The sequence below is a fragment of the Lepus europaeus genome, chromosome 16 (assembly GCF_033115175.1).
Source record: "Lepus europaeus isolate LE1 chromosome 16, mLepTim1.pri, whole genome shotgun sequence".
Taxonomy (NCBI): Eukaryota; Metazoa; Chordata; class Mammalia; order Lagomorpha; family Leporidae; genus Lepus; species Lepus europaeus.
This window is the reverse complement of record NC_084842.1, coordinates 78,508,679-78,534,041: the sequence shown is the minus strand read 5'-3', so window position 1 is coordinate 78,534,041 and position 25,363 is coordinate 78,508,679. Positions and strand designations below refer to the sequence as shown.

Here is a 25,363-nt window from a genome sequence, read left to right as displayed (position 1 = left end):
CTATTAGAGGAGTGAATCAGTGAATGGAAGCACTCTCTATGTGTCTCCCTTCCTCTCTCTCTGAAACTCTTTCAAATAAATAAATATTTTAAAAAAACCTTAAAGACGAATGCTTTGCCACCCAATTTGTTTCTCAAGTTATAAACAGTAACAAGGGTCCAGATTTCAAGTGACTTATCTAAAAAACATACACTAACCTATTTGAGTCCAAAATACATGTTTACAGAGAGAAATAACTTACATCTGTAGTCTTAGATCTATTTACTAAACTATTTTTAATGTTAATGAAGGAAACAGCCTTATTTAGAAGAAAATGAGAAGGAAGAAGGCTTATTTAAGCTTTTTCAAGATGCTCTACCCTTTAATAGCATTGGTTTAATTTTTCTTCAAAATGAAATGGCTGTCCTTATCCTTGCATAGATATAGCTGTGTTACTATAAATAATATCATTACTATTCAGTCATCAACTTTGATCAAAAACTGTTTTTAATTTAAAAAAAAAAAAGAAAAGCAGTAAACAATTTACCTAATTTACCTGGAAAAAATAAGCTTCAATATTTGGGATAAAAAGGATAACAAAGAGCAGGTATTTTGTGCTGTATTTGAAATGCCACTTGGGACAACTGCACCCTGAATCAGAGGGCTTCAGTTCATGCTCCACTTCCAATTCCAGTTTCCTGCTAACATGTACCCTGGGAGGCAAAAGGAGATGGCTCAAATACTTAGTCTCTGTCATCGACATGGATTGAGTCCTGGCTTCCTAGGTTTGGCTTGGCCCAATACTGACTATTGCAGGTGTTTGAGGAATAGACAAGCAGAAGGAGTATCTGCTTCTGTCTCTATTTGCCTTTCAAATAAATAATGGGGATTGGTATTGTGGCACAGCTGACTAAGCTGTTGTTTGGACACTGGTATCCCATATTGAGAACTGACTGGAGTTCTGGCTATTCCACTTTCGATCCAGCTCTTCGTTAATGTGCCTGGCAAGGCAGTGGATGATGAAGGGCTTGGTTCCTTGGCACCCATCAGAAAGACCCAGATAGAGGATTTTTTTTTTCATTTCTTAAACTTTTATTTAATGAATACAAATTTCCAAAGTACAGCTTATGGGTTACAATGGCTTCTTCCCCCCTCCCATAACTTCGCTCCCACCCGCAACCATCCCCTTTCCCGTTCCCTCTCCCCTTCCATTCCCATCAAGATTCATTTTCAATTCTCTTTATATACAGAAGATCAGTTTAGTATATATTAGGTAAAGATTTCAACAGTTTGCCCTCACATAGCAACACAAAGTGAAAAATACTGTTGGAGTACTAGTTATAGCATTAAATAACAGTGTACAGCACATTAAAGACAGAGATCCTACATAATATATTTTTTTTTAAAAATTAATTAATTTTCCATGCCATTTCCAATTTAACACCAGGTTTTTTTTTTTTTTCATTTCCAATTCCCTTTATATACAGAAGATCGATTCAGTATATAATTAGTAAAGATCTCATCAGTTTGTACCCACACAGAGGCACAAAGTGTAAAAATACTGTTTCAGTACTAGTTATAGCATCACTGCACATTAGACAACACATTAAGGACAGATCCCACACGGGATGTAAGTACACAGTGACTCCTGTTGCTGACTTAACAATTTGACACTCCTGTTCATGGCATCAGTAATCTCCCTAGGCTCTAGTCATGAGTTGCCAGGGCTATGGAAGCCTTTAGAGTTCGCTGACTTTGATCTTATTCCGATAGGGTCATAGTCAAAGTGCAAGTTCTCTCCTCCCTTCAAAGAAAGGTACCTCCTTCTTTGATGGCCCCGTTCTTTCCACTGGGATCTCACAGAGATCTTTCATTTAGGTCTTCTTCATTTTTTTCTTTTCCATGGTATCTTGGCTTTCCATGCCTACAATACTCTCATGGGCTCTTCCGCCAGATCCGAATGCCTTAAGGGCTGATTCTGAGGCCAGAGTGCTGTTTAGGACATCTGCCACTGTATAAGTCTGCTGTGTATCCTGCTTCCCATGTTGGATCGTTCTCTCCCTTTTTGATTCTATCAGTTAGTATTAGCAGACACTTGTCTTGTTTGTGTGATCCCTTTGACTCTTAGACCTATCAGTGTGATCAATTGTGAACTGAAATTGATCACTTGGACTAGTGAGATGGCATTGGTACATGCCACTTTGATGGGATTGTATTGGAATCCCTTGGCATCTCTATCTCCACCATTTGGGGCAAGTCCAATTGAGCATGTCCCAAATTGTACATCTCCCTCTCTTTTTCCACTCTTAAATTTAACAGGGATCACTTTTCAGTTAAAATTTAAACACCTAAGAATAATTGTGTGTTAATTACAGAGTTCAACCAATAGTACTAGAACAACAACAACAACAACAAATACTAAAAAGGATAAAGTATTACATTGTACATCTAGAGTCAGGACAAGAGCTGATCAGGTCATTGTTTCTTATAGTGTCCATTTCACTTAACAGGTTTCCCCTTTGGTGCTCAGTTGTCACCGATCAGGGAAAACAAATGATATTTGTCTCTTTGGGACTGGCTTAATTCACTCAGCATGATGTTTTCCAGATTCTTCCATCTTGTTGCCAATGACTGGGTTTCACTGTTTCTTACTGCTGTATAGTATTCTATGGAGTACATGTCCCATAATTTCTTTATCCAGTCTACTGTTGATGGGCATTTGGGTTGGTTCCAGGTCTTAGCGATTGTGAATTGAGCTGCAATAAACATTAATGTGCAGACAGCTTTTGTGTTTGCCAATTTAATTTCCTTTGGGTAAATTCCAAGGAGTGGGATGGCTGGGTTGTATGGTAGGGTTATGTTCAGGTGTCTGAGGAATCTCCAGACTGACTTCCATAGTGGCTTAACCAGTTTGCATTCCCACCAACAGTGGGTTAGTGTCCCTTTTTCCCCACATCCTCTCCAGCATCTGTTATTGGTTGATTTCTGAATGTGAGCCATTCTAAGGGGGGGTGAGGTGAAACCTCATTGTGGTTTTGATTTGCATCTCCCTGATTGCTAGTGATCTTGAACATTTTTTCATGTGTCTGTTGGCCATTTGGATTTCCTCTTTCGAAAAATGTCTATTGAGGTCCTTGGCCCATCTCTTAAGTGGGTTGTTTTGTTGTTGTGGATTTTCTTGATCTCTTTGTAGATTCTGGTTATCAACCCTTTAACTGTAGTATAGTTTGCAAATATTTCTTCCCATTCTGTCGGTTGCCTCTTCACTTTCCTATTTCTTTTGAAGTACAGAAACTTCTCAATTTGATGCAATCCCAAATGTTAATTTTGGCTTTGACTGCCTGTGCTCCTGGGGTCTTTTCCAAGAAGCCTTTGCCTGTACCTATATCTTGCAGGGTTTCTCCAATGCTCTCTAATAATTTGATGGTGTCAGGTCGTAGATTTAAGTCTTTAATCCATGTTGAGTGAATTTTTGTGTAAGGTGAAAGGTAGGGGTCTTGCTTCAAGCTTCTGCACATGGAAATCCAATTTTCCCAGCACCATTTATTGAATACACTGTCCTTATTCCAGGGATTAGATTTGGATCTTTGGTCAAATATAAGTTGGCTGTAGATGTTTGGATTGATTTCTGGTGTTTCTATTCTGTTCCATTGGTCTATCCATCTGTTTCTGTACCAGTACCATGCTGTTTTGATAACAACTGCCCTGTAGTATGTCCTGAAATCTGGTATTGTGATGCCTCCGGCTTTGTTTTTGTTGTACAAGATTGCTTTGGCTATTCGAGGTCTTCTGTGTCTCCATATGAATTTCAGCATCATTTTTTCCAGATCTGAGAAGAATGTCTTTGGTATCTTGATTGGTATTGCATTGAATGTATAAATTGCTTTTGGGAGAATAGACATTTTGATGATATTGATTCTTCCAATCCATGAGCATGGAAGATTTCTCCATTTTTTGGTATCCTCTTCTATTTCTTTCTCTAAGGTTTTGTAATTTTCATCGTAGAGATCTTTAACATCCTTGGTTAAGTTTATTCCAAGGTATTTGAATGTTTTTGTAGCTATTGTGAATGGGATTGATCTTAGAAGTTCTTCCTCAGCCATGGCATTGCCTGTGTATACAAAGGCTGTTGATTTTTGTGCACTGATTTTATATCCTGCTACTTTGCCAAACTCTTCGATGAGTTCCAGTAGTCTCTTAGTAGAGTTCTTTGGGTCCCCTAAATAAAGAATCATATCATCTGCAAAGAGGGATAGTTTGAGTTCTTCCTTCCCAATTTGTATCCCTTTAATTTCTTTTTCTTGCCTAATAGCTCTGGCTAAGACTTCCAGAACTATATTGAAGAGCAGTGGTGAGAGTGGGCATCCCTGTCTGGTACCAGATCTCAGCAGAAATGCTTCCAACTTTTCCCCATTCAATAGGATGTTGGCCGTGTGTTTTTCATATATTGCTTTGATTGTATTGAGGAATGTTCCTTCCATACCCAGTTTGCTTAGAGTTTTCATCATGAAAGGGTGTTGTATTTTATCAAATGCTTTCTCTGTGTCTATTGAGAGAATCATATGGTTTTTCTTCTGCAGTCTGTTAATGTAGTGTATTACGTTGATTGTTTTGCGAACGTTGAACCATCCCTGCATACCAGGGATAAATCCCACTTGCGCTGGGTGGATGATCTTTCTGATGTGTTGTTGCATTCTATTGGCCAGAATTGTATTGAGGATTTTTGCATCTATGTTCATCAAGGATATTGGTCTGTAATTCTCTTTCAATGCTGCATCTTTCTCCGGCTTAGGAATTAAGGTGATGCTGGCTTCATAGAAAGAATTTGGGAGGATTCCCTCTTTTTCGATTGCTCTGAATAGTTTGAGAAGAATTGGAGTTAGTTCTTCTCTAAATGTCTGGTAGAACTCAGCAGTGAATCCATCTGGTCCTGGGCTTTTCTTTGTTGGGAGGGCCTTTATTACTGTTTCAATTTCTGTGTCAGTTATGGGTCTGTTTAGGTTTTCTATGTCTTCCTGGCTCAATTTAGCTAGGTTGTATGTGTCCAAGAATCTGTCCATTTCTGATAGATTTCCCTGTTTGCTGGAATACAAGTCCTTGTAGTAATTTCTGATGATTCTTTTTATTTCTGTGGTGTCTTTTGTTACGTTTCCATTTTCATCTCTGATCCTATTGATTTGGGTCTTTTCTCTTTTTTTAGTTAGTTGGGCCAATGGGGTGCCAATTTTGTTTATTTTCTCAAAAAACCAGCTCCCCGTTGGGCTTATTTTTTGTAATTTTTTTGGATTCAATCCTGTTGATTTCTTCTTTGATTTTAATTATTTCTCTTCTCCCACTGGGTTGGGTTTGGTTTGCTGCAGGTTTTCTAGATCCTTGAGATAACTTGAAAGCTTATCTATTTGGTGCCTTTCCAATTTCTTCATGTAGGCACCTATTGATATAAACTTTCCTCTTAACACTGCTTTTGTTGTATCCCATAGGTTTTGGTATGTTGTGCTTTTATCCTCATTTACTTCCAGAAAATTTTTGATTTCTCTTTTAATTTCTTCTATGACCCATTGTTCATTCAGGAGCATGTTGTTCAATCTCCATGTGTTTGCACGTGCTCTAGGGATTCCCGAGTTGCTAATTTCCAACTTCATTCCTTTATGGTCTGAGAAGCTGCATGGTATGATTCTAATTCTTTTGAATTTGCTGAGACTTGCTTTATGGCCTAGTATGTGGTCAATCCTAGAGAAGGTTCCATGTATTGCTGAGAAGAATGTAAATGCTTTCTGTGTAGGATGAAAAGTTCTGTAGATATCTGTTAGATCCATTTGGGCTATAGTGTCATTTAAATCTACTGTCTCCTTGTTGATCTTCTGTCCTGTTGATCTATCTCTGAAAGTGGAGTATTGAAGTCCCCCAGAACTATTGTATTGGTGTCTTAGTTTCCCTTTTATTCCCTTAACAAGTCTTTTAAATAAGCTGGTGCCCTGTAATTAGGTGCATATACATTGATAATCGTTATATCTTCCTGTTGAATGGATCCCTTAATCATTATATAGTGCCCCTCTTTGTCTCTCCTGACAGTTTTTGTGGAAAAGTTTATGTTGTCCGATATTAAGATGGCTACGCCCGCTCTTTTTTCATTTCTGTTGGCATGGTATATATTTTTCCAGCCTTTCACTTTCAGTCTGTATGCATCATTGTTGGAAAGATGAGTTTCTTATAAGCAGCAAAAAGATGGGTTTTGTTCCTTAACCCAATCAGCCAATCGGTGTCTTTTAACTGGACAGTTCAGGCCATTAATATTCAATGTGACTATTGAGAAGGAGTAAATTTGCCCTGTCACTTGCCAAAGATTTTTTCTAATATATGGTTTGAGACTCCTGTGATCTTTTGCTGTGAGGTTTCCTTCCTTTACCTTCTTTTATATTGGTGACCATGTTTCTGTGTTTCTGTATGTAACACATCTTTAAGCATCTTTTGCAGGGCTGGACGAGTGGCAACAAATTCTTTCAATTTCTGTTTGCTGTGAAAGGTCTTCATTTCCCCTTCACTCACAAATGAGAGCTTTGCAGGATATAATATTCTGGGCTGGCAGTTTTTCTCTCTTAGTACCTGGGCTATATCTCGCCATTCTCTCCTAGCTTGTAGGGTTTCTGATGAGAAGTCAGCTGTGAGTCTAATTGGAGATCCTCTGAAAGTGGTCTGATGTTTCTCTCTTGCACATTTTAGGATCGTTTCTTTATGTTTCACTGTGGTGAGTTTGATTATGACGTGTCGTGGTGAGGATCTCTTTTGGTCATGTTTATTAGGGGTTCTTTGAGCTTCCTGTACTACGATGTCTCTGTCCTCCAAACCTGGGAAATTTTCTGCTAGTATCTCACTAAAAAGGCCTTCTAATCCTTTCTCCCTCTCCCTGCCTTCAGGAACTCCTAGAACCCGAATGTTGGGTTTTTTAAGAGTATCCTGTAGATTCCTGACAGTATTTTTTAGATTTCTAATTTCTTCTTCTTTTCTTTGATTTGACTGTTTCCTTTCCTGTTCTCTGTCTTCTAATTCCGATATTCTCTCTTCTGCTTCGCCCATTCTGTTTTTAAGGCTTTCTAATGTGTTTGTCATTTGATCTATTGAGTTCTTCATTTAATTATGGTTTCTTGTCACTATCACAGTTTCATGTTCTACTAGTTGTTTCATGTCATTTTGATTCCTCCTTAATATTTCATTTTCGCGAGAGAGATTTTCTATCTTGTCCACTAAGGATTTCTGTAGTTCAAGAATTTGTTTTTGAGAACTTCTTAATGTGCTTATCAATTTTTTGAGATCCGCTTCTTGCATTTACTCTATCTCTTCATCTTCATAATCTTGGATTGGGGTGTCTTTCATTTGGGGGCATCATAGTGTCTTCCTTGCTCTTGTTACCTCGGCTTCTATGTTTGTTGTTTGGCATGTTGGAGATAATTTATGGTTTTTGTTTTGTTTTGTTTTTTGTTTGTTTTTTTTTTTTTTTTTGCTGTGGTGTTTTTTTCTCTTTATACAAATGCCTCTAAGTGGGCTGTCTGCTTTGATGGATCCTTAGAGGCTGTGATGGGTGTGGCCAGAGAGCTCTGCTTGATTCTTCAGGTTTAAGGCTGTGTAAAAAGTGACTCACCGAGATTGTTCTCTCCCTTGCTCCTTGCTGGATTTTTTTTTTTTTTTTGACACAGTTGGGAAGTAATTCCGCACAGCTGAGTGGAATTGAGGGTAGCTGAAATCTGGCCTCTGTGAGTATTCGTGTGATCTACCCCTGGGACCACACAAAGAGTTTATGCAGCCCTCAATGTGTTCTCAAGTTTCACCATAGACCCAAAGTTACTGATTTTGTGTACTCCTTGCCGCTTTACATATATAAAATGGTGCCTGCTCTTTGTTTTGCTGAAGTGCAGAGAGAGGCCTCTGCCTTTCCCATCAATGTCTCGGGTTTCTGAGGCTTTTGTCTTACCTCAGGTTCCCGCGCTGGCGAGATTCTGCGGCTCCGCTCCCGCAGCGGGCTTCCACGCGGTGGACTCCCTGTAGGTCCTCTGTGTCACATCCACTGGATCTGGAAGCGTTCCCTCTACAGTTTTTTTCTTGAGTCTTTTCCTGAGGCTACAGTAATTCCACTTTTATGAAACTAAATTTTCCCAGACTATCGGCGCACGTTCTTACTATCCGCCATCTTGGCTCCGCCCCCCCCAGATAGAGTTTCTGGTTCCTGGTTTCAGCCTGGCCCAGCCCTGCCTGTTCCAGTTATTTGAGTAGTGAACCAGCAATGGAAGAACCACCCCCCACCCCCCGCCTGTCTCTCTGTCTCTTCAATAGGTAATAAACCTTTATAAAATAAATAAAAAGGACTATGAAGCAAATATTCCCTTATGTGATATAAAAAGCTAAGATCGGCCGGCACCGCGGCTCACTAGGCTAATCCTCCGCCTTGCGGCGCCGGCACACCGGGTTCTGGTCCTGGTCGGGGCACCCATCCTGTCCCGGTTGCCCCTCTTCCAGGCCGGCTCTTTGCTGTGGCCAGGGAGTGCAGTGGAGGATGGCCCAAGTGCTTGGGCCCTGCACCCCATGGGAGACGAGGAGAAGCACCTGGCTCCTGCCATTGGATCGGCGCGGTGCGCTGGCCGCAGCGCGCCTGCCACAGCGGTCATTGGAGGGTGAACCAACGGCAAAAGGAAGACCTTTCTCTCTGTCTCTCTCTCACTGTCCACTCTGTCAAAAAAAAAAAAAAAAAAGCTAAGATCTAGAGTTTAGCTAATTTTATAATTTTTTAATCTAAACAATGTCTGAAAGAGTTCAAAAAGTACAAAATCTATTTGAAGTAAAAGAATAAATGGAGTGGGATACAAAGAAATGTGATCTTAAATAATTTAATTATAATATTCATACAACAAAAATCTTGGCAATTAAGGATAATGATCTAAAATTATATACTCAAATTTATATACATATTATATACACAGTATATGATATCTTAACAAAATTATAAATATTGATGTTGTCAAATATATTATAGTTAACTATTCAACATCCAAGTCCTATACCGGCATCCATTCTATGCCTTTAACTGGTTTCTTTTCTCTTTGAAAAGGTGAACTTTGGTTTCCTGAAACTCTTCACATAAAGAATCCCCGTACAATAGCTGTCAAAAACAGATTAGTCTGTGCTCTAACATTTTTTTTTCCCCTTGAAGAATTAAAGGATGTGAAATCCTGTCATTTGCAACAAAATGAATCTGGAAGACATCATACTTTGAGAAATGAGCCCATGCCAAAGAGAAAAAACACATGCTCTCCCTGATCTGTGAGAACAAATAGAGCACCTAAACGAAATCTGAGAAGTGAAATTAGCACTTACAGAAGGGATGACTTGAGTTGCCCTTGTCTTAACTGTTGAGAAACAGTTTTTTTCTCCTTACTGTTTAACTCTTTACTTAATATAGAGTTAATCATATGTGTATAAAGTCAACTGAGGATGAATCTCAGTAAGAAGAGTGGGAATAAGAGGGAGGAGGAGGTTTTTAACTGCAAAGCTGTATAGTTCTGCATACAGTCCTACAGACTTACTTCTAAGGGTACACTTTAAAAACTTGTCATGGGGCTCCAAATCCCATTAAAATTGGGAGTAAAAATGCCATCTTAATTGTTAAAGTGATCATATTAGGTGTTAAAGTGAACATATAGATAGGATTAAGTGTTAAAGAGATCATATAAATAGCATCAAGTGCCTGGTAATTATAATAGACAAAATTAAAGATGAGGGAATATCCAACACGGGAAGTAGTCCACACAGAAGACTCAGAATGACAAACCCCTTAAACAGCCACTCTGACCTCAGAATCAGCCCTTAAGGCATTCAGATGTGGCTGAAAAGCCCATGACAGCATTTCAGGCATAGAAAGCCAAGACACTGTAGCAAAAAATATCCTACATAGAGGATCTCTGTGAGTGAGACCCCAGTGGAAAGAAGGGGCTATCAATGAAAGATATTCTCTTCTCTAAAGGGAGGTGAGAACTTCCACTTTGCTTACGGCCTTGTGTAAGTACTGACAGAGCTTGTGGTCACAAAAGCCTTCCACGGCCTTGGCAGCTCATGGCAAGAGCCTTGGGTGATCACTAAAGAAATAAATAAGAGTTTTAATTGTTAAATTAACAATAGAAGTCACTGTGCACTTACTCCCCATGTAGGACCTCTGTCCTTAATGTGTTGTACTATGAGAATTATTGGCAAAACTTGTTCTCAAACAGTAGCTTATACATTGTGTGTGTGTGTGTGGGTGGGTGGGTGGGTGGGTGTGTGTAGGTGCAAGCTGCTGAAATATTTAGTGTAGAGTTGGTTCTCTGTATACAAAGTTAATTAAAAATGAATCTTAATGAAGAATGGGATGCGAGAGGGCATAGGAGGTGGGATGGGAGCAGGGGTGGGACAGGGGGAAGAACCACTATATTCCCAAAGTTGTACCTATGAAATTTGCATTCATTAAATAAAAGCTTAAAAAAAAAGAATGGAATGGGATACAAACAAATGTGACCTTAAATTATTTAAATTAATTCTAATATTAAACAACAAAATCTGTGCAATTAAGGATAATGATCTAAAAATTATATACTCAAATAAAATTATATACATATATTATATATACAGCATATGATATCTTAGCAAAATTATAAATATGCACAATATGTATTTTGCATTTATACATTTATCACTGAGTACTGAGGTTATGGCAATATTTTTCCTTCCGGCTTATGTGTATTACTCAATTTTCAAAAATGAATATGTGCTATTTATATATAAAGAGATATACGCAGGCATTTGGACTTGTGGATTAGATACCCATATTCCGTATCAGAATGCCTGGGTTCTAGTCTGGAAGTCCCAATTCCAGTTTCCTGCTACTGCAGATATTGGGAGGCAATGGCTAACTTCTGGGTTCCCAGCTCTGGCTTCATCCAGCCCAAGCTTTTGCAGGCATTTGGGGAGTGAACCCAGAGGGTAAGATATGAGAGTTTTTCCTTAAAAAAAAAAAAAAAAAAAAAAAGAAGAAGAAGAAAGAAATTGAAGAACTTGTGATGTTAATGCCGTAGTGTAGTAGGTTAAGACTCTGCCTGTGGTGCCAGCATCCCATATGAGTGCTGGTTAAAGTCTCAGCTGTTCCACTTTCAATCCAGCTCCCTGCTAATGGCCTGAGCAACCAGTGGAAGGCAGCCCAGAGGCTTCAGCCCTGCACCCATGTGAGAGACCCAGAAGAAACTCCTGATTCCTGGCTTTGGATCTGCTCGGCAGCCGTTTGGGGAGTGAATCAGTCAATGAAAGACCTTTCTCTGTCTCTCCCTCTTTGTGTAACTGCCTTTCAAGTAAATAAATGAATCTCAGAAAAAAAAATTGCCTAAAAACAAAATGCAGGTATATTTCCTTATAACATTATGTTTTTCAATATAATAATTAAGTTCTGAAGGAAGAAATATATATATGTAGACTATCTACAGAACTATAGGAACAAATAAATCAAAGTATCAAAGTGGGGAAGCAAGACACTAAGAGTCACAAGTTGCAACTTGTGTTATCAGAAGGTAACTAAGTACACGGATTTCAAACATGAAAACAGGACAGCAGAAAAGAAAGCTGAAAAAACATCAATCACAGGTTAAATTCTTGATTCTTTAGATTTTTCCTTTGTTCATTCATAAGTTCAGCAGAAACACTCATGAAACCATATTTAGTCAATATTATTTATAAATATCATACAAAAATATTTAATTCAGAAGTGGGCATCTGGAATAGCAGTTGACACTGCTTATGTTGACCACATCTCACATGCCTGGTACAAGTCCTAGATACTCTGCTTCTGATCCTGCCTCCTGCTAGTGTGTAGTCTGGGAGGCAGCAGGTGATGTCCCTAGTACTATGGCCTTCACCACCCAAATGGAAGAACTGGATAGAGTTCTGGCCTCTGGCTTCAGACTGGCTTAGCTCTGGCTATTACAGTCACTGGGGAAATGTACCAGTGGATAGAAGATGTTTCTCCCTCTGTCTTTGCGTCTTTCTCTGTCTCCTTGCCTTCAAATAAAATAAAAAAAAAAATTCTAAAAATATATTTAATTCAACACAAAATTATGCTAAAATTTAAAAAATTATTAAAATTAAGAGATTTAATAAAAAGCTCTCTTTAGCCATTAAGAATGATAAAACACTGGAATGGGCACATTCTGGAGCCTCTATCCACCTATGTTCTTCATAGCTATGGTTCATCTCACTGAAGACTGGTAATAGGGGAAGATAGCATTTATAGATACTTTCAGCTCTAACACTCATGAATGAATTAACTTGCTCAACAATAATAAAGTGAGCAGAATGGAGGGTAGGGTAGGAAGTGTCATTATTCCTAAATCTACGTACATGAAATACATGAAGTTTTTATACCATACATAAAATTTAAAAATCTGAACAGAGAAGCAGTATTTCTCAGACTGATAATCTGCCTTTTAGATTTTTTTTATTTTATTTAATGAATATAAATTTCCAGTGTACAGCTTATAGATTACAATGGCTTCCCTCTCCCATAACTTCCCTCCCACCCGCAACCCTCCCCTCTCCCGCTCCCTCTCACCTTCCATTCACATCAAGATTCATTTTCAATTCTCTTTATATACAGAAGATCAATTTAGTATAAAGATTTCAACAGTTTGCACCCACATAGAAACACAAAGTGAAACATACTGTTTGAGTACTAGTTATAGCATTAAATCAAAATGTACAGTACATTAAGGACAGAGATCCCACATGAGGAGCAAGTGCACAGTGGCTCCTGTTGTTGACCCAACAAATTGACACTCTAGTTTATGGCGCCAGTAACCACCCTAGGCTGTCGTCATGAGTTGCCAAGGCTATGGAAGCCTTCCAAGTTTGCCAACTCTGATCATATTTAGACAAGGTCATAAAAGACAGAGTGAGGATAGTAACCAGTGAACCTAACAGTGGCATTTACCAGGTTTGAACAACTATACAGCATTAAGTGGGGAAGAGGACCATCAGTACACACAGGTTGGGAGTACAGCCATTGGTGGTAGAAGTTATGGAAGGAAACCTCACAGCAAAAGATCACAGGAAGCTCAATTTCTCTTTGACATAGAATTAAACTCTGATGATCTGTTAAAGCAATGTGTTAAAGTAATCTATTATGTTCTCTTGATGTCTGTTAAATGCTAATTGTTCAAAAACAGCTGAATTTTTATTAAGAGCTATGGGTTATTTAAATATGTGCTTATTTTCAAAGATTTGAATAATCACCTTGTAACAATGATCAAATTTGGTCTATGTTATGTCATGATTTTAAGGAATCTTATTTCAACCAGATATTTTGGATTTTGAGCCTTCTTGGCATTCTTGACAGGCATTCAAAAAATCAAAGTTTCAAACAATCTGGTCTCTAAAATTTCCAGTAAATCTTGGACTTTTGTTTTTCCAGTTTGGGCCCAACTGAAAAAATCGAAGGACCTATGTCTCTCACCAACTAATCAGGCTATTTGGATTCTATTAGAAGTACTGTCAAGATGTGATGTGGTACCAAACTTTAAGTTTCTATAATGGAAAATGCTATTAATACAAATGTTTGAGAATTAAAAAGTCTAATGATCTTGTGTTACTAGACATGATAGTTATCTTAATGAGAAAGCCCCAGAGGCCTAAAGGGCTAAATACTTGTAAAATCCTACAGGTGCTTTCAAAAATACTGTGCAGTAAGCAAGTGCCTCTTGTTGGTTGATGAGTTTATAATTTTAAACATGGCGACTTAAAGTCTTTTGTCATCCATAGTTATATATGATTTGCTGCTCATAGAACTAAAGCCTTGTTGGTTCTGTGTTTAGCTGTCCTCCTATAGGTTCCTATGGACTTTTTCCAACCACTTCTATTGTATTCAGTACTTTGGGATGGCTCTGTAAACAGATGAAGCCAATAATGTATTAACAGTATCAACTTAGAGAAGGTATGGTTAACTGAGGTTACTAAAAACAAAAAGCAATTCAAATCAGTTGGCAATCGACAAAAAGAGTTAAAGATTTTAAAAGCTATTATTAAAATTGCTATATTGGTCTATTATGCTATGTTATATGTGTGTACATATTGTATGTCCACATGGGAAAATTTTATTAAGCGTTTTATTTTAAATGGCTTACAGATAAGATTGTCCATAAATTTAAGCTGCTAAAATCAAAGATACATTTTAATTTGTGTGACCTGAATCTGTGTATCATATGTCTTAAACTTGTTGGTAGAAAGAAACTAAAAACATTTTAGATGGTTGTGCTTAAGTTTACTGGTTAAACAAACTACACCATGTTAGATATTTAAGAGGTGTTTTCAAATACATAATTCTTAAAATTTATAGAAGGCATTGGACCTTCTGGTAAATGTTTTCTTAAGTTGTTATCTAATGGTTGAAACGGTTTGCTAAGTATTCATGTGATATTGCTATTGTCAGCAAGCGATCTAGGACTTGCTCCCTCATTTCTCTATTCTAAGCCCAACTTGTTCTTCCATTTCTCTATTCTCTTCAAGGTAGGAAACTAATTCTATTATGAAGGAATCTGTAGGACAAACAATTTAATCTTTAGACCTTATAAAAGAGATGGCTAACATTTTTCTGTAATAGCATAGCCAAAATAAGAGCTTAAATTATAATCTCATAGCTAGATTCACTTCGCCATCAGCGAAGTATACAGTAAGTAGAAAAAACCTCCCTTTCAGACCAAACGGAAAGAAAGTTTTTAAGTGAGAATATAATTTTCCTCATGGGCATTGCCTACCTTAGAAAAACTACTACAGAACATGCCTGTGACTATAGACTTGTAGTTCAGGCCACCGAAGATTAGAGATGGGACTTGGGCACTCCCTTGACTTGCATCCTCTGGTCTGCTTTAACACAAACCAGGAGGAAAAGAAAGCTAGGCATCAGAAGCAATGGGTGGCAGGCCTATTAATGGCTGATCTGTACAGTGATCTGCCCTCAAGGAGACCCAACAGGCCAGTCCACTGCAGTGGCTTTCAATGTGGTAAGCCTGGGCTTCAGCAGAAGTCAGCTTGTGAAGAGCCCTGGCAGCTCTGCCAAGAGTTGGATCACTGGAAATGGACCTGCCCTGGAGTCGAAGGATGCCCAGGTCAGAGCCACAGATCTTATTGGCTCTAAGCTGAAAAGCCCTTCACTCAGCCCAACTTCCAAAGGGACCACTGCAGCTGAGGGGATGGTCAAGTAGGGTCAGCAACATTGCAGGCAGAACTGTAAATTTCTTGTTAGAGATGCCACCTGCCTTTACCTGGCCAGCTCTCCTCCCAGGCCAGCCAAGTAATGAAAGTCAACAGAGTGCCTTCCCTTAGGAGGTTCACACCTCCCTTAGGATATACCCCATGTGAAGAGATAGATAGGTCTGGGCCTCTTAACTTACAAGGCCTAAAGCCCACCAGATTATTATCAAGCCCCTTCTGTGAGGTTCTATTTACCTCTCAGTCAGAAAACTTAATTGTAGCTTAGACAGTGCCTTTTAGATTATTTCTATAATGGGCAGCAGGAGATAACTGCTGCAAACCTGTGACTTGTGGTAGCCCGGTACAAGGAGGCTTCAATTAGCTATTCAAAAACTTTTGTACACTGAACTAACTGGAAGGCATAAAGTTGAATATCATGTCTCTGACCTCAAGATTTAAGAACCTGAAAGATTTTAAACCTGTTGGTAATACAGTTAAGATAATTCACAGATAACTTTAAAAATTGCATAGGAAGGGCCAGATAAAGCTGCTGCCTGAAGTGCCAGCATTCCACACAGGTGTTGGTTCCAGTCTTGGCTGCTCTACTTCCGATTCAGCTCCCTCCTAACATGCCTGGGAAAGCTGCTGAAGATGGTCCATGTTCTTGGGTCCCTGCAGCAACATTTGAGACCAGGAAGAAGCTCCGGGCTTTGATCGGCTCAGCTCTGGTCACTGAAGCCATTTGGGAAATTAACCAGCAGACAGAAGAGAGAAGATATTTTGCGGTCGGCACTCTGGCGTAGCAGGTAAAGCCACCACCTGTAGTGCCGGCATCCCATATGGACTCCACTTCTAGTCCTGGCTGCTCTACTTCAGCTCCAGCTCTCTGCTATGGCCTGGGAAAATAGTGGAAAATGGCCTGAGTCCTTGGGCCACTGCATCCACATGGGAGAACCAGAGGAAGCTCCTGGCTCCTGACTCCTGGCTTTGGATCGGCCCAGCTCTGGCAATTGTGGCCATTTGGGGGATGAACTAGTGGATGGAAGATACCGCTTTCTCTTTTTCTCTCTTTCTCTCTGTAACTCTCTGCTTTTCAAATAAATAATTCTTACAAAAACAGAAGATATCTCTAACGTTCCTTTCAAATACATAAATAAATTTTTAAAAATAAGTAAATTAATTCTACATAGGAAAGACTAAAAAATAATCATCTTTACATGAGTACATACCTGCAAGACCCCATTTCCACCCAAGGATAGTTTTAGAAAACACAATTTATATGTGAAAGAGTTTATGAATTTGAAACTCCAAGCAAATGCATTAGTTCTGGAATTATTGATATTTCACACTATTAGTACACACATTGTATCATCAATATCACAGGAAAAATTTAGTGACCACAAAAATACATAATGCATTTAACCTGGAATAGATTTCTCTTTCCAACTGTATTTGTAAGTTTCAGTAAGAAAAATAACTATATTTTAATTTTTCTTATTTTAGAAATTATGCTTGATATTAGAAAAATCATGTATAGAGAAATTGTCCATAATCTATAGTACTCATAATCTATAGTGCTCATCCATAATCCATACTTGAAACATAACCACCACAAACACTTCAATACAATTTGCTTTTTTTCAATCTAACAATATCTCCATGTGATAACTCTTAATGGCTGTAAACATTCCATTTATAGCTATAAATAATGTATTAAACACTCTTTTAAAATAAAAGCAAGATAAATTAAAAAGAACCTTAAAAGGACTATAATAAGCAGTCTTATATATATAATATATCACTTGCACATTTATTTATTTTGCCAAGATACCTTAGAGTAAAAATACTACATAGGAGTGTGTGTGTGTGTGTGTGTAGTTTCTTTATTTAGACTTTTGATAATTAATGATAAACTGTTTCTTGTATAAAGGTTGTATGACTAATATATAACGGCTCAAAATTCACTTAGTAGTACATTAAAAATTTATTTCTCAAACATAATTTAAAATATTAGATTTTATCAATAAAAATAAATTATCTTCAATTTAATTATAAACCTTTGTTCTTTGTATGTTATAAAAAATATAATTGTATGCACATAAGAAACATAAGCATGATGTAATACTTGGGGGAAATAATCTGAGCTTAATATAATAAACTGTACTCAATTTTCACAACTTATGCAAGAAATATTTAGAAAATCTTTTAAATAGAATGGGCCATCAAAGAAGGAGGTACTTTTCTGAAGGGAGGAAAGAAATTCCACTTTGACTATGACCTTGTCTAATAAGATCAGAGTTGGCAAACTCAAAAGGCTTCCATAGCCTTGACAACTCATGACAAGAGCCTAGGGTGATTACTGATGCCATAATCAAGAGTGTCAATTGTTAAGTCAACAACAGGAGTCACTGTGCACTTACTCCTCATGTAGGATCTCTGTCCTTAATGTGTTGTACAATGTGAATTAATGCTATAACTAGGACTCAAACAGTACTTTTACTACTTTACAATGTGTGTTTCTGTGTGGGTGCAAACTGTTGAAATCTTTACTTAATATATACTAAATTGATCTTCTATATATAAAGATAATTGAAAATGAATCTTGATGTGAATGGAATGGGAGAGGGAGCCACTGTAATCCAAAAGCTGTACTTTGGAAATTAATATTAAATAAAAGTTTAAAAAAAAGAAAATCTTTTAAATAGAATAATCATAATTTTTGGCAAACATGAGAAAAAGCATTTCAGTATGGTTTAAAGACAGCCTGGAAACAAAGTGGTATCTTTTTTTTTTTATTTTATTTTTATTTTTTGACAGGCAGAGTGGACAGTAGAGACAGAGAGAAAGGTCTTCCTTTGCCGTTGGTTCACCCTCCAATGGCCGCCGCGGCTGGTGCGCTGTGGCCGGTGCACCGCGCTGTTCCGATGGCAGGAGCCAGGTGCTTCTCCTGGTCTCCCATGGGGTACAGGGCCCAAGCACTTGGGCCATCCTCCACTGCACTCCCTGGCCACAGCAGAGAGCTGGCCTGGAAGAGGGGCAACCGGGACAGGATGGGTGCCCCGACCGGGACTAGAACCCGGTGTGCCGGCGCCGCAAGGCGGAGGATTAGCCTGTTAAGCCATGGCGCCGGCCAACAAAGTGGTATCTTTAAGATGTAATTATTATTACTTTGGAATATCCTTTAGATATAATAGCTGAAAAGGAAATCAAAGCAGGAAGCACCTTACAAGAAATGGATCTCTCAAATCTTTTAGGCGACATTAAATAATTAAGTTGATTAAACATAGAATAACGTCATCCAATAATTGATTTAATTAATTGATATGTTTGGTTGATTTTTTAAATCTTGTTTAAGAATGAGTTAAGGCATGTAATTTACAAAATAACAAACTGAGCCAAAAACAATTTTGTTTTCTATTTTGGTTTAGTATACCAACCTTTAAAAAAATAACTTATGTACTAAAAGGAATACCTGGAATTACTTTATCCATTTAAAAATATTTTTTAGTTATAAGAGGAAGTAAATACATGTTTAATATAAACTTAGTGTAGAACCATTTTTCTTTTGTAAAATGGGACAGATAAAAATTTAAAGTAAAAATTTTTAAATTACCTTCAAATAAACTGAGGTCTCTTCGTAGCCGTGGTCCATAAAGCCCTTCTAAAATACTCTCAAAACCTGTGTTTTAAAAGAGGAAAGTATATTTACTATTGAAAAAGCCATATACTTCACAAAAATTAAAAATAACAAATTCTTTTTCTCAATAAATTATTAATTTAACATGCTGTATGTGTTTGTCCTCCAGTCAGATTAAATTGAACTAGGCAATATGCAAATCATAAAATGATTAGAAATTATATGACTGTTAACAAAATGAAAATAGTGAAATATAAGTATTCACTACTAAAACAAACATCTCTGTCATTCTGGAAATATTCCAGGATTAAAATATAGTATCATGTGGCCTAGCAGGTAGAGCCGTGGCCTGCAGTGCCAGCATCCCATGTGGGTGCCAGTTTAAATGCTGACTCCTCCACTACCAATCCAGCTCCTTGCTATGGCCTGGGAAAGCAGAAGATGTCCCAGGTCTTTGGACCCCTGCACCCAACATGGGAGACCTAGAAGAAGCTCCAGGCTCCTGGCTTTGGATTGGCCCAGTGCCAGCCATTGCAGCCATCTGGGAGTGAAGCAGGTTGGAAGACCTTTTCTCTCTCTCTGACTCTCTGTAACTCTGCCTTTCAAATAAATAAATCTTAAAAAAAAAAATATCATGAGATTTCTTAATTCTGTAAGCAGGGAAATACTGAGAATACATGTATTAGAATCCAATGTTAAAAAAAAATGTTAATTAAAATAATGTATTTAAGCACAGTTACAAGAGTAAGAATATGCATAAAATTTAAACTTATTTGTCAAAATTAATACAACAATTTATTCATTGTTATGGATTGCTTTAGATTTTAGTAACAATGAAAATCTTGTCAAGTTAACAAAATCTGACTTCATAAGTTTCACAAGTATTTTACTTTCTAGATAATTTTAATATTTTATAAAGTTTTAAAGTTTGTTATATTTAATTTGAAAGAGTTTAACAAACCATAAAACATCTAAAAAGAAAAATGCCCAGGATGGCAAAATAGTTGGGAAGCCAAGAAAAAGAACTAAAATAAACGTGTGGATAAAGAAGTTTCAAGAAAGCTAAAGGTAGAATGATAAATCTTACAAATGAAAGAAAAGATTTTCTCAGTGGTATCTCTAAATTGTAAAACATCAGAAATACTTCAATGCAGGTATCTCATAAATTAAAAGATGCTTTTTAAAAGCATTTCAATATCAAAATTCAAATTATCTTAAAAATATCGTATATCAGTCAAAAAGTGGCAACTTTTTTTCATGTTATAACAAGAGTTAAGGGTATGTCTTTTTTAAAAAATTTTTGGGGGTTTTGTTCATTTATTTATTTATTTATTTAAGATTTATTTTATTTATTTGAAAAACAGAGTTACAGAGAGAGAGAGAGACAGAGAGAGAGGTCTTGCATCCACTGGTTCACTCCCCAGATGGCCACAATGGCTGGAGCTGCGCCCATCCAAAGCCAGTAGCCAGAAGCTTCTTCTGGGTTTCCCATGTGGGTGCCAAGGACTTGGGCCATCTTCTACTGCCTTCCCAGGCCACAGCAGAGATGCTTGATTGGTAGAGGAGCAGCTGGGACTAGAACTGGCACCCATATGGGATGCCAATGCTTCGGGCCAGGGCTTTAACCCGTTGTGCCACAGTGCTGGCCCCTTTGTTTATTTATTTATTTAAAGACAGAGTTACAGAGAGGAGAAGGGAAGAGAGAGAGAGAGAGAGGTCTTCCATCTACTCGTTCACTCCCCAACTGGCCCCAATGGCTGGAGCTGCACAGATCTGAAGCCAAGAGCCAGGAGCTTCTTCCAGGTTTCCCACGTGGGCACAGGGGCCCAAAGACTTGGGCCATCTTCCACTGCTTTCCCAGGCAATCGCAGAGAGCTGGATCGAAAGAGGAGCAGCCGGACTAGAACCAGAGCCCATATTGGATGCTGGCACTTCAGGCCATATCTTCTCAGTATTTCCTTGCTTACAAGATTGTTAAGAAATCTGCCCATATGGGATGCTGGCGCTGGCCCCTAAGGGTACATCTTAAAACTGACAGTATCCCAGAGCGGACAAAAGTGAGGTACTTATGATACTTAGTATATATTCATTGAATAAAATCCTTGTGGGCAGTCTCAGGAACCAGTTAGGGAGAAAACAGCAGAGGAAATTCTACACAAATTGGAGGAACACACTGGACCCACATGGAGGGTGAGGATGTGCACAACTTAGGACCTCAGCAGCTGAGAGCCTCTGCACCAGCATTGGAGAGTGAGGTAAGACCAAGTCGCTGGTGAAAAAGCTGCAAGAATAGCCTAGATGGGATCTGGTTTGGAGCCCTATGGGCAATAGTGTACCTGCCAAATTAGAGGAGAAAAAACAAAGAGGTGGGGAGTACGTTTTATCTGTCCCCGATCACCCTGCAAAGGTGTCCTGTAACAAGCTGACAGAGAGCAGGCGCCATTTTGGACATACATGACATACATAACATTTGTGCCAATTCATGTCCGTGTTTAGCAGAGAGCCAAGCAGAGAATCCTGAGCCTGGTGGGGAAAACAGACTGGGGCTGGGTGCTTTTGACTGTGGGAGGTTTGTGTGTGGGGACTGTGAAAACATTGAGGCTATGTGGGAGGACTCAATGTGGCTGGGACTTTGGGCAGTCACTGTGGGAGGTGCCACACATCAGGGCTCCCTGGTTACCTGGCAAAGGACATTGTTGGGGAATCTGCTTACATTGAGGACTGTGCAAATACTTTGTATGGTCCTTGTGGCACTGGCACTGGTCTCTTACGAGGAGAGAAGTTCAGCTGAGTCTATGCCAAGAGACAAGAAACCTCCCTTCTGATAAAAAAAAAAAAAAAAAAAAAAAGAGATTTAGCATGCCAAACCTGGGTGTGTCATCTCAGACACACCCTTCACCCTGGAGAACTAAACAGAGCTCCCTGGCCACACACACCATAGGTCACTAGGAATTCCCTGAAAGCAGACACTCCATTAATCCACTCATAGTCCAAAGATACAAGTTGTCAGTGACAGTGAAAAAACAGAGCAGAAACCAATGAGTATCTCCACAAATGCCGAAAAACAAGCGCACCAATTCAAGAAAAAAGAATAAGGAAGACGGCAGGCTGCCTCTAAAAGAACACAGCACTTCAATATTAGATTGTGAAGATGATGAGATTGAAAGAAATGCCAGAAATGGAATTCAAAAAAAATTGATCATAGGATTACTTAGAAGCAATCAGAAGCAAATGTGTGAATTAATTAAATTCATACATAACATCAAAGAAAAATAATCTCACGAAATTGAGATCTTAGAAAGCAAAATGAAATCTTGGAGATGAACAATTCAATAGAATGAATTAAAAAATGCAGGGGAAAGCCTTAACAACAGAATCAATGAAGCAAAAGAAAAACTACCTGACATAGAAATCAAAGCACAGGAAACTATATAGACCAAACACAAGAAGAAATTATAAAAATAAAAAACACTGTTGGAAATCTACAGAATACTATTGAACAAATCAACATATGGGTTCTAGGAGTTCCTGAAGGCATGAAAGACAAAGAATTAGAAGGCCTTTTTAGTGAAATAATAAGAGAAAACTTGCCTAATTTTGAGAAAGAAAGGGACATCCAAGTACAGGAGCACATAGAATTCCTAATAGACATGACCAGAAAAGATCTTCACCATGATACACTGTAATCAAACACTCCACAGTAAAACATAAAGAACAGATTCTAAAATGTGCATGAGAGAAATGCCAGAATAGTTTCAGAGGATCTCCAATTAAAATCACAGAAGACTTCTTATCAGAAACCCTACAGGCTAGAAGAGAATGGTGAAATATATTCCAAGACTTAAAAGAAAAGAACTGTCAACCCAGAATACTATACCCTGCAAAGCTCTTATTTATGAATCAAGGTGAAATAAAGACTTGCCATGACAACAGAAACTGAAAGAATTTGTCACCGCCTATCCAGCCTTGCAGAAGATGCTCAAGGATATGTTACACACAGAAACATAAAAACATTGTCATCACTGCGGAAGAAGGTAAAGGAAGAAAAATCTCCAAGTAAATGTAAAAAGGAAATCCAAAATAAAAAATAGGAATATTTATGGAGAAATGGCAGGGCAAAGAAGTTACTTATCAATAGTCACTTTGAATTTAAATGTCCTTAATCCTCAAGCTAAAAACACAGACAGGCTGAATGGATCAAAAAGCAGAGCCATCTATTTACTGCCTTTAAGAAAAACATTGCACTAACAAAGACACACGCAGACTAAAAGTGAAAGGATCAAAAAAGACATTCCATGATAACAGAAACCAGAAAAGTGTTAGTGTAACCATCCTAATATTAGACATAATAGGCTTTAAAACAAAAACTGTTAAAAGAGACAAAGAAGGGCACTATGTAATGATTAAGGGCTCAATTGCACAAGAAGAAGTAACTATTATAAATGTATATGTACCCAATTATAGGGCACCTGGCTATTTAAAAGAAATGTTAAGAGATCTAAAGGAAGACATAGACTCAAATAAAATAGTAATGGGGGATTTCCATACCCCACTTTCAGCAATGGACAGATCACCCAGACAGAAAATCAGTAAGGAAAACAACAGAGCTAATCGACACTATAGACCAAATGGACCTAACAAATACCTACAGAATTTTCACCCTACAGTTGCAGAATAACATTCTTCCCAGCAGTGCATGGAACTTTCCCTAGGATTGACAACATGCTAGACCATAAAGCAAGTCTCAGAAAATTCAAAAAAATATAAATCATACCATGCATCCTCTCTGACCACAATGGAATGAAATTGGAAAAAAACAGCTCAGGACTCTCCAGAACATATGCAAACACATGGAGACTGAACAACATGGTCCTAAATGAACAGTGGGTCATTAAAGAAATCAAGAGAAATAAAATATTTTCTGAAAACAAATGAAGATGAGAAGACAACTTATCAAAACTTATGGGATATGGCAAAAGTAGTGTTAAAGGAAAGTTTACAGCAACTGATGGCTACATCAAGAAATTGCAAAGACACCAAATAAATGAGCTACCAATGCATCCCAAGGATCTAGAAAACCAATGATCTAGAAAACCAAACCCAAACTAGTAAGAGGAAAGGAATAATTAGAGAATAAACAAAATTGAAACAAAAAATATAAAAGCAAAACAAAAAGAAAAAGAGAAAAGCAAAACAAAGAGCTTTTTTTGAAAAAATAAACAAAATTGATACACCATTGGCACAATTAACCAAAAAAAGAGAAGACCCTAATCAATAAGAGATAAAAAGGAAATGTAACAGATACCACAGAAATATAAAGAATCATCAGTAATTACTAGTAACAGCTGTATGCCAACAAGTGGAAAACCTAGAAGAAATAGATGCATTCCTGGACACATAAAACCTATGTAAATTGAGCCAAAAGACATAGAAAACCTAAACAGATCCATTACTAAGATGGAAATTGAATCAGTAATAAAAACCCTCCCAACAAAGAAAAGCCAAGGGCCAGATGTCTTCACTGCTGAATCCTACCAGGCATTTAAAGAACTAACTCCAATTCTTCTTAAGTTATTCAAAACAACTGAACAGGAGAGAATCTTCCCAAATTCTTTCTATGAAGCCAGCATCACCTTAATTCCTCAACCCAGAAAAGACACAACAGTGAAAGAGAAGTACAGACTAGTTTCCCTGATGAACACAGACCCAAAGGATCCTCAACAAAATCCAGGCCAATTGAACCCAACAACACATTAGGAAGATCATTCAACCAGACCAAGAGGGATTTATCCCTGGTATGAAGGAATGTTTCAAGATTCACAAATCAATGTGATACAACTCATTAACAAACTACTGAACAAAAACCATATGATAATCTCAATAGATGCAGAGATAGCATTAGACAAATATACCCTTTCATAATGAAAACTCTAAGCAAATGGGTTTATTAGAAGGATCATTTCTCAACATAATCAAGACAATGTATTATAAACTGATAGCCAGTGTTCTATTGAATGGGGAAAAGTTAGAAGCATTCCCACTGAGATCCAGAACCAGACCGGGATGCCCACTCTCACCATTGCTATTCAGTATACTCTTGGAAGTTTTAGCCACAGCCATTAGAGAAGGAAAAGAAATCAAAGAAATTCAGATTGTTAAACAGGAAGTCAAACTATTCCTATTTGTAAATGACATGATTCTACATATAGGGGATCCAAAAGACTGCACCAAGAGATTGTTAGAACTCATAGAAGAGTTTGGTAAAGTAGTAAGAATAGAATCAATACACAAAAATCAACAGTCCTTGTATACACAGACAATGCCATGGCTGAGAAAGAACTAAGATAAATCCCATTCATAATAGCTACAAAAAATCAAATACCTTGGAATAAATTTAACCAAGGATGTCAAAAATCTCTACGATGAGAATTATAAAACATTAAAGAAAGAAATAGAAGATACAAAAAAATGGAAAATTATTTTGTGTTCAAGGATTGG

The 25,363-nt window shown here is 37.8% G+C and overlaps 1 protein-coding gene across 12 annotated transcripts in view; it reads right to left on the bottom strand.

The window, feature by feature from the left end:
• Positions 1 to 25,363, bottom strand: part of LCORL (ligand dependent nuclear receptor corepressor like) — a 228,293-nt gene that overhangs the window by 132,558 nt on the left and 70,372 nt on the right. For all 12 annotated transcript variants that reach the window (XM_062213070.1, XM_062213069.1, XM_062213071.1 and 9 more), the window contains exon 2: positions 18,842 to 18,907. In XM_062213070.1, the coding sequence (XP_062069054.1) occupies positions 18,842 to 18,907 (66 nt within the window). The remainder of the gene's footprint in view (positions 1 to 18,841; positions 18,908 to 25,363) is intronic.